Below are 15607 nucleotides of genomic sequence, written 5' to 3' on the forward strand. Positions count from 1 at the left end.
CCAATAGAGATTACAAGAACAAAAGACTTCCATTTTCATCTTGTAGAATCTCACACCCCATTGTAAGGCCACATTATAATCATGAAACTAGACGACTGACAGAAGAGCTGGCTCCGCCCCCGCCACCCATCACCTCCCCCAGCTGGGACAGTAACAAAGACAGAGGCATCGAAACTCGTTATACCTGAAGATCTGTTAATAGCCACCATTTCGCTCCTAAGTGAAACAGTGGATTTTGGCCAGAAGCACAGAAACTGCTTGCGAGGCTGCAATTAACTCAACAATGGGCCACATCATATGACCCCGTGCTTCTAGCCTTTTGGACCATTTTAATATTACGTTTCCAGCCTCACAGCTCAGATTGCTGCTATAATATCAACCAGAAAAATGTCCAGCAGCTCACGGCTGATCAAGCAGCCAACCACCATCTCTACAACTCTTCAAATCCTGTTTGATTTTATAAGTCTCTGACCATGCCTGCCAAGTCCTCTAAGCACAGAAACCCCCATCATGCTGCAGCGTAATTCATTTCAAGGATTTTTGTGTTGTCTCCAACCAGAAACTTATCTGGACTGAACTCCACCATGAAGGAAACACCCTCTGGTCTTTGATTTCTCGGACTCTAGAAACCACGTGAACTAATATTCATTTCTATGGTTCTTTTACTGTTGCTATCCATAGTTATAAATCTCCCTCTTTTCTATGTCCCCTTTACTGTGTGCATATGTGTGTGTGAGGTTGTGAACACTTTCCACCCCCACCCCTGGGGCTTTAATGTGAATAAACTAACCCTCTGAGTTAATCATAATGCGAGTTTGCTGTGAGTTATTTTTAAAATGGATCACACAAACTGAGGGTTGGGGGGAACATGCTGCAGCCTACTTTAAAAATACTTCAAAAACCCCTCTGCTTATTCACAGATGGGGAGGGGATAAAGAAGTTCAGTTTCTCTCTCCCCTGTCCGTAACAATATTCTGTAATGGGTTTTTTGCAATTGGCATGTTTGACGGTTCTCTTCTTCTGGTGTAGGATTTCCTTTTGTTGTTTTTATCTTCTTGGAAGTGCAAGAACAGGTGCCAAGCAGAAAGGCTCCTCACTCGGTGATCCTTCAGATCAGACAGCAAAACATTGACCAGCTGCATGTGACGGGCATCATATCACACAAGTCACAAGCCTTAACCCTCGTTTGATCATAGCAGAGCAAATGTTTGTTTGAAGTTGATCAGCAATTGTTTTCTTCAGTTTAGATTTTCTATTTCTTTGACCTAACAATGTTTTCTGTAGCTTGTGCTATGGTGCAACTAAAACTGCTTCCTGCATTTCTGCCAGGTAGGGTTTGTATAATTCTGGTGTCAATTCCCAGTATGACTCTGGAGCACCGCTATATAAGAATCCCTCATGCAGATTATGTCAGACCATTTGGGATTGACGCAACATGGAGTATAACCCCAGTGCTGTATTAAACTTGAGTGAACAAGTACTCAAGGGTTCATTGTTTCTCACAGACACTTGATAAACCTAAGCACGTAAAAAAAAGTTTTTCATTGTAGATGTTTGTGTCTACATTCTCAAAACATCCAGTAGTTACCTGCCATAGAGCGCAGCTTGACCAAGAGTTTGTGCTTTCATCCATGTAATGCATACCTTGAATTGATTATGTAATAGTATGTAACTGCAACATAGCTGAAGTGTGACTGCAGAAATAGCAGTGACCAGTAGCAGCGTGACTTACTGTACTAAAACAAACCTCTCAGTAAATTTTTGATTTCTGTTTTTCTGACATTCCCTTTGGTATTTATTTTTGACGGAACATATTGATTTTGAATTTGCAAACCATAAAAATCGGCTTCAGGTTTGTCACTTCATTAGCTTTTCCATTAAATTCCTGTGTCATGCTTAGTTTGATCATAATTTGGCACAATAATTTGGATTCCCTTCATATTTTTAGTATGAAAATTCATAGAATCATACAGTACAGAGGTAGACCATTCCACCCATCACATGAGAGCCACTGCTTTGAAAGAGCTGGTCCAGTTGGTGCTACCCACCTGCTCTTTCCGTACGAGTCTGGCAAATATCTCCTTTTGGCTTTCATCATGTCTCTTTTAAAGTTGGACGCTCCTATCGATATCCAGGGGGTTACCATTGACCAGAAACTGAACTGATCCAGCCGTATAAATGCTGTGGCTGCAAGAGCAGGTCAGAGCCTGGGAATTCTGCAGCGAGCAACTCACTTTCTGACACCCCAAAGCCTGTCCACCGTCTACAAGGCACGAGTCAGGAGTGTGATGGAATAGTCTCCACTTGCCTGGATGAGTGCAGCTCCAATTACATTCAAGAAGCTTGACACCATCCAGAACAAAACAGCCTGCTTGATTGGCACCCCATCCACCATCTTAAACATTCACTCCCTCCACCACCGAAGCATAGTGGCAGCACTGTGTACCATCTACAAGATGCATTGCAGGAACTCACTAGCTCCTTCAACAGCACCTTCCAAACCCCTGACCTCTACCATTTCAAAAGACATAAGGACAGCAGATGCGTGGGAACACCGCCACCTACAAATTCCCCTCCAACCCACTCACCATCCTGACTTGGAAATATATTGCTGTTCCTTCACTGTCACTGGGTCAAAATCCTGGAACTGCCTTCCTAACAGTACCTACAACACATGGACTGCAGCGGCTCAAGAAGGTGGCTCGCCACCATGTTCTTAAGGGCAATTAGGGATGGGCAATAAATGCTGACCTAGCTGGTGATACCTAAATCCCATGAAAGAATAAGTATTTTAAAAATCTAATCGTTGTAGTGATTGGTGTGTTGAGGCACAGAAAGATGTTAAGATATATTGTCACATAGTGAATTAGCATTCTGTGATACAAATGTAAATATCTTATTATCTGCTACTTAGGTAGACTTGCATTCTCTTGTGAATACAAGAGTCTGCTGACTTTGAAGGCGACTATCTGTAATGATTCCTCCCATTTTCTTTTCCTCCACATAATTTCTTATTTTAAAAAAAAACTATAGAAGCAGCTCTTCAAAAGCAGTAGTTTCTTCCCCAGCCTTGAGAAATAGTCCAACATTACAATTTTATACTTTGATTAGTTCACTTGCTCTAAAGATAGACACACTCCCATAACTACAAGATCTGCCAGCACTCACCTTTTTTCCGGAAAAGTGTTTCGAGGAACATTTGTGGTGACATATACATTATACTCAGAAACTGAAAATTTTTATCTTGAAATGATGAACTGAAGAGCTGTAAATCTGATGTTTTTTGGCAATTGTTAATTCTGCGTTGGAAATTTGCCTCAAACTAATGTATTGGTTTGCAGCGCATGCTTTGCCCCATTAGATCAAATGGGCGTTACTTACGGGAACCATTAATATGTTCCATGTTTGTTTATTAGTAGCATGGCTGATGTTTTGCCAGTCTTATCTCTGATTCTTAAGCTGGAATTAGCTCCTTACAAACTTGTCTTGTGCTCTGTAATAGGCTGTTGAGTTTCAGAATGTGGAAGCAGGTACAGAAACCTGAGGTAAACCTTTGGGCTAATACTTTCATCCCTATATTTCTTTTTGGAGAAAATAGAAAACGCATAAAAGTAATGCATTTGATGAGAGCATTTTTTTGACTGTGTTCTTGTCGAGCTGGTGTTGTACATATGCTGATTTCAGATTTCACAGTTGTGCTACCCAAAAAAACTTTACTTTTGCATCTAGATCCTATAGATGGTTGACATTAGTGTATTTACTGAATATCCTGCTCCCACCTCCGAGAAGGGGCTAACCTTGTTCAAATGAATGACTGATTACTTGTCTTTCCACCTTTTCCCCCATCCCCCTTCCTCCTTTTACCACTTCCTTCCTTTCCCCTTTAACTTTGAGATATCTCAGTTGGTAGCAGTCTCACCTCTGAGTTAAAGGCTTCGGGCTCAAGCCCCACTTCAGGGCTTGAGCACAAAAGTCAAGGTTCACAATCCAGTGTAGTACTGAGGGAACGCTGCACTGCCGGAGGTGCCGTCCATCGGATGAAGCTTTAAACCGAGGCCCCGTCAACCCTCTCAGGCGGATGTAGAAGATCCTATGGCACTATTTCAAAGAAGAGTTGAGGGAGTTCTCCCCAGTGCCCTGGCCAATATTCATCCCTCAGCCAGTATCACAGAAACGGATTCTTTGGTCGTTACCACATTGCTGTTTCTGGGAGCTTGCTGCTGTGTTTCCCACATTACAACAGTGACTACAGTTCAGAAATATTTCATTGGCTGTAAAGCACAGTGGTCATGAAAAACGTTATAAAAATGCAAGGCTTTCTTCCTTCCTTTTACCTTCTACTGGCCTCTTATAAACATGAAATGTAGTTCAAGTGAACCCTATTGCTCCCCACATTCCCATCCCACTCCCCTATACTTTGCCTTCTTCCTTATCTATTCCCCACCCCACGACAAAACCAGGCTTGTTATTTTTATTAAAGTCTAGGCCCTGATTCTCGTTTGCATTACAGATTCTTTCAGCTGCAGCTGTGGAATTGTAGAACTGGTTTCAATTTAAAAAAAAAATCTCCTCAGGATTTCCCTGTAAATTTTTTATGCCATTAACTATTCACCAACTGATGATTTTTCAGTGAATGTCTGTCCAAGTGGAAAAATGGTGCAGTATTTTTGCAGTATTACAGCACACTATTTTTTTGTATACAGACAGAAATTCGGTTTCCAGAAAGGAAGTAGACTAATTTCTTAATTGCCTGCAGCTTTTTCAAATGTAACGCTGCACTGGTGAAGTCGGATTTGCTGCAGTTTTGTGCATTCTAAAACTCTGTACTAACAGCAATCATGCTGAACAAGTTCAGTGATGGACTGTGAATTTTAAATGCGTTTCACCTTGGAAAATGCCGCTTGGAGGATATCTAGAAAGGAGAAAATAAAACATTTGGCTAATTGGTTATGTGTATTCATCTGGCATTGTATGAATTATTCATGGACCATAGACATCAGAGAACATGCGAGGAGAGGTGTTACATGATGCGTCATTGTGTTTTAATAAATCTCGCCTTGCTTCAGGGACAGCTGATGGTTGCAGTGCTTGAGAGCAGGCCCTTTCATAATGGTGTAGCTAGGAACGTGCTGCGAGGATAGATTCTGATCGAGTCAGTGGGATAACTAAGAGGATTCTCCCAAAATCTGGGAAAGAAAGATAACAAATTGAATAAATGTAGATTGTCGCATTTTAATGTTTATCAGAAAGCACTGACAACATTAAATATGTTTTCAAACATGCATCGTCTGTGTGCCCTACTGGATATGTGCAACTAATTGCAAAGAAGAAATCTTTTTGTGAGGCTTGCGATACCTTGTACTATAAAGCTGACGCTTGAGCTGACTGTGATTGTTGGGTGCACCCTGAGATTAGATTGCAGCCTTAAATCATTTCCTCTGATCTGATCTAGTTATAATCTAAATGGTTTGAGTTTTACAAGAGGGCATTTGAGCTGGCCGTGGCTGTTGCTATGCATCTGGCTGTTACTCCATGAGCTTGATTTGGGATGGCACTCACCCATAATAATTGCTGATTCTGACACCACTGTTGCAAGTTGTTTAGCCAGAAATAATCATCCAGTCTATGGTTGTATGTTGAGGTGGGTGAGGTGTTAATTATATCGTGGACCTGAAATGCACTTGGGAATGAGCATTAAGTTTCACCCACTGAGCATCTGTTACTTGTTAAGAACTATTGGTTTTCTCTTGCATTATTACAGAAAACTTTGTTGTCAGCAAGTTAACTAAGTAGATGACTTGGCTTAAGTAACACATTTGAGATGATTTTACTGCCAAGGCATAGGGTCTCACATTATAGATAAATTCGGATATCATTTATTCCTGGACATTATCTAAAAAAAATTTCCCTAAAATTATTTTGCAATCCTGATGTACCAACTGCATCAGCAGTTTAACAAAAACAAGTAGCTAAGCAAACTGTAGGTTTGGAAAGTATAACAGTGGTGATATTGAAGGACTGAGGAATGTTATAATTGTTTTGAACAGAGTGTGTGTACAATTGGACTGGTTGCGCATAGTATCATGTAAAACTGTAGTCAGGCACAGTACACTGTTTTAAGCGAATACAGCTAAACATGCAGTTAGACCTGGTCATTGATGAAAAAGATACGAGTTGTGCTTCAATGTAAGGGTGGCAACACAACTCAGGAGACCAACTTAATGAGCTGAGCCGATCAGATATTTCAAAAACCTCCTCCAAGAAACGAACTCCCATGAATTTGAATCCACATTAAGTGTTGAGTAACACCAGCTTAAATTTAACATACACTGCAACTTCTGCTCCCTGCTGATATCATTATTCTCTTCACAATAGCTTATGCTCTGACTTTCTTCTCTCTCCTTCCTTACCTTTAGTCATAAATTTGTCTTTATTAAGTAGTAAGCCAGTTCGAATCAAAGAAAGGCGCGTGTCGCAGTGACAGTTAAGACTTAATACAATGAGCTGATGACTTGAGGTGTCAACATTTTCTTCCTGAAATATGAGCTCAGAAAGCTGAGAATTTAGTAGCATTTCTGAGCGCACTAAATTTAAGTAATTTCTTCCTCTACATTCTGTATTCACTTAATTCACTTGTCTTCTCAATTAAACTGCAATTGAAAGTATACAGAATCTGCACATATGACCGAACGATGATAAATGTCATTGTACACACAGTGAAAACCGCAGATGTATAGACTTTGTCAGCACTGAAAGAAATGCCTAGTTTGCTGAAAAAAGGATTTAAAATTGAAATTGGAAAGCTGGCAAATGCTTTAACAATCTGAAGGGTTTGGTGGAATCTGAACACATGCTCAGTGTGGTGCTATTTATAACAACAGCAATTTGCATTTATATAGCACCTTTAATGGTAGGTAAGCATTCCAAGGTTTTTTTTATTCACTCATTGGACGTGGGCATCTCTGGCTAGGCCAGTATTTATTGTTCATCTCTATTTGTCCTTGAGAAGGTGGTGGTAAGCTGCCTTCCTGAACTGCTGCAGTACATGTGGTGTAGGTACACCCACAGTGCTGTTAGGGAGGGAGTTCCAGGATTTTGACCCAGCGACAGTGAAGGAATGTCAATATGTTTCCAAGTCAGGATGGGGCGTGGCTTGGAGGGGAACTTCCAGGTGGTGGTGTTCCCATGTATCTGCTGCCCTTCTTCTAGATGATTGTGGTCGTGGGTTTGGAAGGTGCTGTCGAAGGAGCCTTGGTGAGTTGCTCCACTGCATCTTATAGATGGTACACACTGCTGCTACTGTGCATCGGTGCTGGAGCGAATGAATATTTGTGGAAGGGATGCCAATCAAGTGGGCTGCTTTGTCCTGGATGGTGTCAATCTTCTTGACTGTTCTTCGAGCTGCACTCATCCAGGCAAGCAGGGAGTATTCCATCACACCCCTGACTTGTACCTCTTAGATTGTGGACAGGCTTTGGAGAACCAGGACATGAGTTCCTTGCCACAGGATTCCCAGCCTCTGACCTCTTGTAGCCACAGTATTTATATGGCTGTTCCAGTCCAATTTCTAGCCATTGGTAACCCCCAGGAAGTTTATAGTTGGAGATTTAGCGATGGAAATGCCATTGAATGTCAAGGGGCGATGGTTATATTCTGTCTTGTTGGAGATGGTCATTGCCTGGCACTTGTGTGGCGCGAATGTTACTTGCCACATGTCAGCCCAAGCCTGGATATTGTCCAGAACTTGCTGCATTTGGACATGGACTGCTTCAGTATCTGAGGAGTCACAAATGGTGCTGAATATTGTGCAATCATCAGCGAACATCCCCACCTCTGACCTTATGATAGAAGGAAGTTCATTGATGAAGCAGCTAAAGATGGTTGGACCTCGAACGCTACCCTGAAGAGCTCCTGCAGTAATGTCCTGGAGTTGAGATGACTGACTTCCAACAACCACAACCATCTTCCTTTGTGCTAGGTATAACTCCAGCCAGTGGAGAGTTTTCCCCCTGATTCCCATTGACTCCAGTTTTGCTGGGGCTCCTTGATGCTGCACTCGGTCAATTGCGGCCTTGATGTCAAGGACAGTCACAATCACCTCACCTCTGGAGTTCAGTTCTTTTGTCCATATTTGAACCAAATCTGTAATGAGGTCAGGAGCTGAGTGGCCCTGGTGGAACCCAAACTAAGCATCAGCGAGCAGGTTGTTGCTAAGCAAGTGCCACTTGATAGCACTGTTGATGACCCCTTCCATTACTTTACTGATGATTGAGAGTGGACTAATGTGGCGGTAATTGGCCAGGTTGGATATGTCCTGCTTTTTGTTCACAGGACATACCTGGGCATTTTTCCACATTACCAGGTAGATACCAGAGCTGTAGCTGTACTGGCACAGCTTCTAGAGGCGCGGCAAGTTCTGGAGCACAAGTCTTTAGTATTATTGCTGGAAAATTGTCAGGGCCCATTGCCTTTGCGCTACCCAGTGCCTTCAGCTGTTTCTTGACATCAGGTGGAGTGAATCTGTGATGCTGGGGACCCTCTGGAGGAGGCTGAGATGGATCACCCACTCAGCACTTCTAGCTGAAGGCTGCTGCAAATGCTTCAGCCTTATCTTTTGCACTGATGTGCTAGGCTCCCCTATTGTTGAGGATGGGGATATTTGTGGAGCCTCCTCCCGCAGTGAGTTGTTTAATTGTCCACCACCATTCATTCCTAGATGCTGGTAGGACTGCAGAGCTTAAGATCTGATCTGTTGGTTGTGGGATTGCTTAGCTCTGTCTATCACTTGCTGCTTATACTGTTTGACACGCAACTAATCCTGAGTTGGAGCTTCACCAGGTTGCACCTTGTTTTTAGGTATGCCTGATGCTGCTCCTGGCATGCCCTCCTGCACTCTTCATTGAACCAGGGTTAATCCCCTGGCTTGGTGCTAATGATAGAGTGGTGGATATGCTGGGCCATGAGGTTGCAGATTGTGAGTACAATTTTGCTGCTGCTGATGGCCCACAGCGCCTCATTGATGCCCAGTCTTGAGTTGCTTGATCTGTTTGAAATCTGTCCCATTTAGCATGATGGTGGTTCCACACAACACAATGAAGGGTTTCCTCAGTGTGAAGATGGGACCTCGTCTCCACAATGACTGTGCGGTGGTCCTACCGATGCTGACGTGGACAAATGCATCTGTGGCAGGCAGATTGGTAAGGATGAGGTCAAGTAGTTTTTCCTTCTTGTTGGTTCCTCACTACCTGCTGCAGACCCAGTCTAGCAGCTATGTCCTCAGCCAGCTCGGTCAGTTGGTGGCTACCGAGCCACTGTTGGTGATGGACATCGAAGCCCCCCCACCCAGAGTACATTCTGCATCCTTGCCACCCTCAGTGCTTCCTCCCAGTGGTGTTCAATGTGGAGGAGTACTGATTCATCGGCTGGTGGGGTGGTACGTGAGCAGGAGGTTTCCTTGCCCATGTTTGACCTGGTCCAATGAGACATCATGGGGTTTGGAGTCGATGTTGAGGACCCCCTGGGCAACTCCCTCCCCACTCTATACCACTGTGCTGCCACCTCTGCTCGGTCTGTGCTGCTGGTGGGACAGGACACATCCAGGTTTGGTGATGGTGGGTGGCTGGGACATTGTCTGGGCATGATTCCATGAGTATGACTATGTCAGGCTGTTACTCGACTAGTCTGTGAGACATCTCTCCCAATTTTGGCACAAGCCCCCAGATGTTAGTAAGGAGGACTTTGCAGGGTCGACAGGGCTGAGTTTCATGTTGTTGTTTCCCATGCCTAATTCAGTGCCGAGTGGCCTGTTCACTTTCATTCCTTATAGGCTTTGTAGGGATTTATACCACTCAGTAGCTTGCTGGTCCAACCACATTGCTTTGGGCCTGGAGTCACATGTAGGCCAGACCAGGTAAGGATGGCAGAATTCCTTCCCTAAGGGGGCATTAGTGAACCAGCTGGGGTCTTTTTTTACAACAATCGACATTAGATTTTTAATTCCAGATGTTTAATTGAATTCAAATTCCACCACCTGCCATGATGGGATTCAAACCCGGGTCCCCAGAGCACTACCCTGGGTCTCTGGATTACTAGTCCACTATGCCACTATGCTAATGCCTCCCCATTGTAATAAAAGCAAAATACTGCGGATGCTGGAGATCTGACATAAAAACAGAAAATGCTGGAAAAGCTCAGCAGATCTGGCAGCAACTGTGGAGAGAGAAACAGAGTTAACGTTTCGAGTCCCACATGACTTCTTTGGAACTTAGCTTGACCGTTGTGATATCGCACCTGGATTTTTGTGTGCACTCATTTCAGTGAGGTTGCTCATTCCTTGTTATAGGTTTCTTTGTTACCTTTTAGCTTGACCTCAAACTAAAGATTCTGTAGGTTTAGAGGCAATCGTTAGATTTCAGTAGTTGTAACATATTTTGAATTGATTTTAGTACATAGTTTTTGTATTGATTACTATAAACATACATAAGTTGGGGGGTAATCCCCTGATGCCCAATTGTAGTTAAATATATTTCTGGTTGTGTGCTTTTTTTTTAGTTGGAGTGTTTTTGACTGTTATGGGCTGTATTTGTACCGCATTATAGTTTGCACTCATCAGTTTTGACTCCACTTTTTATTACTTATTTGGACGTCGTGGCGGCTACATTCTACAGCTGTTTTGTCACTGTCTTTCTGGTTCACGTGTCGGTCAGAGGGTTTAAATGAATTCCTGTGCGTAGTCACTCCTTCCTGTATCAGACTTCTGCTATGGAACAGCAGCCTAACTGCACTGCTGCATATTGCAAGCTTTCTTTGCTTTTCTCTTTGATGAGTAACCCCTCAAATGGTTTGTCAAGTCCAGCAGAAGCCGCTCAACCTCATGTTTCATGAAAAGACGCCTCTCAATATTTCATTGTAAGTGCCCAGACTAGCTTCTCCTCTTTTCTTTCAGATTGGCAAAGAGAAATGAGAGAGAGAGATCTCTTATTTTTTAACTAGAACCTGGGAGATCAACCAAGCATCAAGAGACACTGAGCTGAAGGGATATCGTGGGTGAATAAGAAAACTAGTAAAATGAAGAGAGGCCTATGCTTCAGCAATGCGAGGCCATGATAAGGACAACCAAAATAACTCTCAGAAATACAATGCAACTTCACAGAGCATATGGATGGTGTGAGCGTGCAATTGCTATACTGCAAGAACCAACTTCTATTTACTGTAGGTATTCATGGTTGGTTTAAAACAGTTATTGGATGCCCCACAATTTCGGACCAACCTTGGTCCTCTCAGTTCAGGTGCCTGTTGCCAACGCAGAGCCAAATTTGGATTTGAAAACTGGCCCAGTGCAATTTCTACCCCTATCTCTCCTTATCCTCCACTATTTCTTTGAGCCTGTGACCACATTATCCTATACCAACGTTTTTTCTCCATTGCCCAACTCCATCAGACTGGCCTCGCTTGGTTCCACTCTGCTTGCAATTGTAGCCAGAGCATTTCCAGCAATGGTTTCCCTTCCCAACTGCACTGTTTTCACCAGAATCCCAACAAGGATCTGTCCTTGTCCCCTGTCTCTTTCTCATTTACATGCTGACCTTTGAACAACACCAAGATCGCCTCCTTCCACTCCTGTAACATTACCTGCTTCTGCCTCAGCTCATCTGCTGGTAAAATCCTTAATCATGCCTTTTACACCCCCTCACTCAACTATTCCAATGCCGTATTGGCCAGCTTTCTACCCTTCACCTCGATAAACTTCTTGCGTAACTCTGCTGCCTGTATCTTATTCTTCCTCAACCATCATCTCTGTTTCCACTCGCCTAATTTAGCTCCTGGTCTCCACCAGCCTCAGATTTAAAATTCTCAATATTTGTGTTTAAATCCTTCATGGCCTCTCTCCCCTCTTTCCCTGTAACCTCCTCCAGTCCAACAACCCACTATAAAATCTCTGCGTTCTTCCATTTCTAGCCTCTTGTGAATCTCCATCCCATTCTTACCTCAATTGGCAATTGCACCTTTGGACATCTAGGTCCTATGCTCTGAAATTCCCTCCCCAAACCTCTCTGCCTTTTCCACCAACCATCGCTAATAGCCACCTTTTTTTACTAGGCCTTTATTCACCCGTCCACCCCAAGATCTCTCCCTATGGTACAGTACCCATTTCTGTCTGAATACGCCTGTGAACATATTTTACGTTAAAGGTACTATATAAATGTAAGTTTGATTTTTTGTTGTTGTTGGATGAGGATAGTCGGATATTAATTCAATTTTCCTCTTCATTTCTGTAACATGAGGCTGTGGCTTCAATGTGAACCATGAAATGCTTTGAAATAAGGCACATTTTCCAGGAGAATGTTCTGTGTTAGCAAGTGGCAACCTTTCTCGCTGATGTTGTCAGAAAGAACTGATGACCATTATTGAGCAGAAAGTGGCCAGTTAATGATGAATCAAGTGCTTTTTCAGTTAATGAGACTGGCGAGAGGGGCACCTGGGACCTGACTCAGAATTCCATGCTTTCTTTTGGGCTTTTTAATTCCCTTCTTTGAGACGTGTTAAATTTAAGGTAACAGCTTTGTGGCCAGTTTCTTTTGCATTGACAAGACAGATAGCAGGTTCCTCCACAAGCTCCTAATTAATAAGCAGATTTCAGTTTCTCGTTAGAACGGAACTGCTGAACTGAACAGTTCACCAAGCCATCTTCACATTAATGTTGTCGACAGCCTTTGGAAACTTGCTTCCAAACCAGGTCTGCTTTTAGCTATAAGCTGTTTGAAAAAATACACTTTTTAACAAAATTATGAAGATGAAGTATCATTTTTGAGTTGGTGGTTTCACGTTTCATTCACCGCCTGTTGTAGTAAAATGAGGGATGTGAAGAAATAAGTGCCGGGAGTTACTGGGGAATGGTAACTCATCCATTGTACGTGGTGCAATGTGTCTGTGCTTTCAGAATTGTAGTAATTGCTGTGCCATCATCTGCTCCCTCACAATTAGTGAACTGAGCTGTGCAGGATCTACTTGTGCTTTTCCGATTGACAATTTGTATTGTGGCAAGTTGTCAATATTGACATGAGATGCCAAGGAGTTTTCAGAGAACTAAAATGCTTTCCTGCTGCTCGGTATGATTGATCAGGTCTTGAAAAACTGAAAAAGGGAATGGATTTGTCCAGTTAAATGTGTGAATGCATTTGTTAGGATTAACATTTGGGTATAGTGCAATGCCCAACTGCAAACAAGTGTTACACTGCTTGTAGATACTTAGAGATGCTTGAGGAATATTGGCTCGGGCAATTTGTGTTCATCTATTAGCACCGTGGATGATATAAAATAGAAATGTACTTAACAATTTGTATTTATATAGCACTTTTAAGACAATGAAACATCCCAAGGTTCACAGAGGCATTATAAAGCAAAATATAGCACCAAGCCACATAAGGAGATATTAGGGCAAATTATCAAAAGCTTGGCAAAGGTTTTAAGGAGCACCTTAAAGTAGGAAAGAGAGGTAGAGAGAGACAGAAAGATTTAGGGAGGGAACTCCTGAAACTACGGATCTACGCAACTGAAGGCACTGCCACCAGTTAAAATCAAGGAGGCCAGAGGCCAGAATTGGAGGAGTGAGTTGTGGGGCTGGAGGAGAATACAGAGATGGAGAGGGGCAAGTCTGGAGAGATTTGAAAACAAGGATAAGAATTTTAAAATCAAGCCACTGCTTAACTAGGTGCCAGTGTAGGACAGCAAGCACAGGGTTAATGGATGAATGGGATTTGGGATGAGTTAGGACACAGGCAGCAGAGGTTTGGATAACCTCAAGTTTACAGAGGGTAGAATGTGGGAGGCCGAACAGTGGTGAATTGGAATAGTCAAGCCTTGAGGTAACGAGGCACAGAATAGGATTTCAGCAAATGAGCTGAGGCAAGGTGGAATCCAGCGATGTTAGAGGTGAAATACCTGGTCTTGGCCATGGCACCAATCTATGGTCAGATGCCTTCATCAGGGTCAAGCATGGCACCAAGGCTGTGCACAGTCTGGTTCAGCATCAGGTAAGTTGCCAGGGAAGGGATGGACTGGTGGCAAGGGAGTGGCACTTGTGGTGAGGATCAGAGGCAATGGCTTTATTCTTCCCAATATTTGATTGGAGGAAATTTCTGCTCATCCAGTACTGGATGTTGGGACAAACAGTCCGACAATTAGGAGACAGTGGAAGGGCTGAGAGAGATGATAATGAGATAAACTGAGTGTCACCAGGGTAATGTGGATGATGTTGCCAAGTGGCAACATGTAGATGAGAAATAGGATAAGGCCAAGGGTGGACCCTTCCAGGACACCAGGCATAATTGAGCAGGAGTGAGAAGAGAAACCATTGCTGGTGAATCTCTGGCTAAGCTTGGATAGATAAGACTGGAGAGAAAAAAAAACAGTTAACTTTTCAAGTGCTTATGACTCTTCAGAGCTCAGAAGAAGTCATAAGGACTCAAATTGTTAACTCTTTTTTTCTCTCTACAGATGCTGTTAGACCTGCTGAGTTTTTCCAGCATTTTCTGTTTTTGTTTCAGATTTCCAGCATCCGCAGTATTTTGCCTTTATCTCTGGATGAGACTGGAACCAGGCAAGTGCCGTTCCACTCAACTGGACAAAGTAGAGAGGTATTGGAGGGGGATGACGCAATCAGCTGTGTCAAAAACATTGGTCAAGAAGGATGAGGAGGGAAAGTTTACTTTGTCACAGTCACATAGGATGCCATTTATGACTTTGATAAGAGCTGTTCCAGTATCGTGGCAGGGGTGGAAAACTGATTGGAGGAATTCAAGCATGGAGTTCCAGGAAAGATGGGCATGGGCTTGGGAGGTGACAACACATTCAAAAACTTTGGAGAGGAAAGGGAGGTTGGAGATGGGGTGGTAATTTGCAAAGACAGAAGGGTTAAGGGTTGGCTTTTTGAGGAGAGAGGTGATAATGGTAGATTTGAAAGTGAGAGGGATAGAACCCGAGGAGAGCCAACATCGACATCATCAGCTAATGTGGGGAACCAGGCAAGGAATTTGGGTAATCTGCATTTTAGTGGGAATAGGATCGAGGGAGGAGGAGGTGGGTCTCATGGAGAAGATGAGCGGGAGCGAGGACAGATAGGAGAGAAACTGGAGAAAGATTAAAGTTCAGGGCTAGGGCTTCATAGGAAATTTGGCCCAGTGGGCTAGATAGAGCCAGCAGCAGCTGATCAGAGGTATCAATCTTGATGATAAAGAAATCCATGAGCTCCTTGTACGGTATTGGAGGTGTGTGTGGAGGGGAGGGGGATTTAAGATGGCTTCCAGTAGAGAAAAGAAGCCAAGGGTTACCTTTGCATTCCAGGGCTATCCTGGAATAATGGGCAGCTTTAGCAGGTGAGAGCAGGGCCCCAAGTGCTTTATGTGGTCCAGCCAGATCTCTCTTGCCACCTTAATGTTTCTGTTCTCATCACATAAAGTTGCATTAATCCTTGCAATCCTGGTTGGCCATCTTGACTGAGTTATATATTTTCATAGCTCAGGATTCAGTTAATATTTTTGTGTTTTATAAGTTCAGTTGATTGGCACATATCATAGATATATTTTCCAGGCTATAAATCTGCACAACA

General features: G+C 43.2%; 1 protein-coding gene across 10 annotated transcripts in view; it reads left to right on the forward strand.

Annotated features, from left to right (window-relative positions):
• The window catches only part of LOC144693365 (gephyrin), a 447589-nt gene that overhangs the window by 82857 nt on the left and 349125 nt on the right, over window positions 1–15607 (forward strand). For 6 of the 10 annotated variants that reach the window (XM_078563211.1, XM_078563213.1, XM_078563205.1 and 3 more), the window contains exon 2: window positions 10946–11211. The exons of the other annotated variants lie outside the window; for them this stretch is intronic. In XM_078563211.1, the coding sequence (XP_078419337.1) occupies window positions 11082–11211 (130 nt within the window). In that variant the 5' untranslated portion in view covers window positions 10946–11081. The remainder of the gene's footprint in view (window positions 1–10945; window positions 11212–15607) is intronic. 10 annotated transcript variants of the gene reach the window in all.

Source organism: Cetorhinus maximus, chromosome 18, assembly GCF_964194155.1.
Source record: "Cetorhinus maximus chromosome 18, sCetMax3.hap1.1, whole genome shotgun sequence".
NCBI classification, from domain to species: domain Eukaryota; kingdom Metazoa; phylum Chordata; class Chondrichthyes; order Lamniformes; family Cetorhinidae; genus Cetorhinus; species Cetorhinus maximus.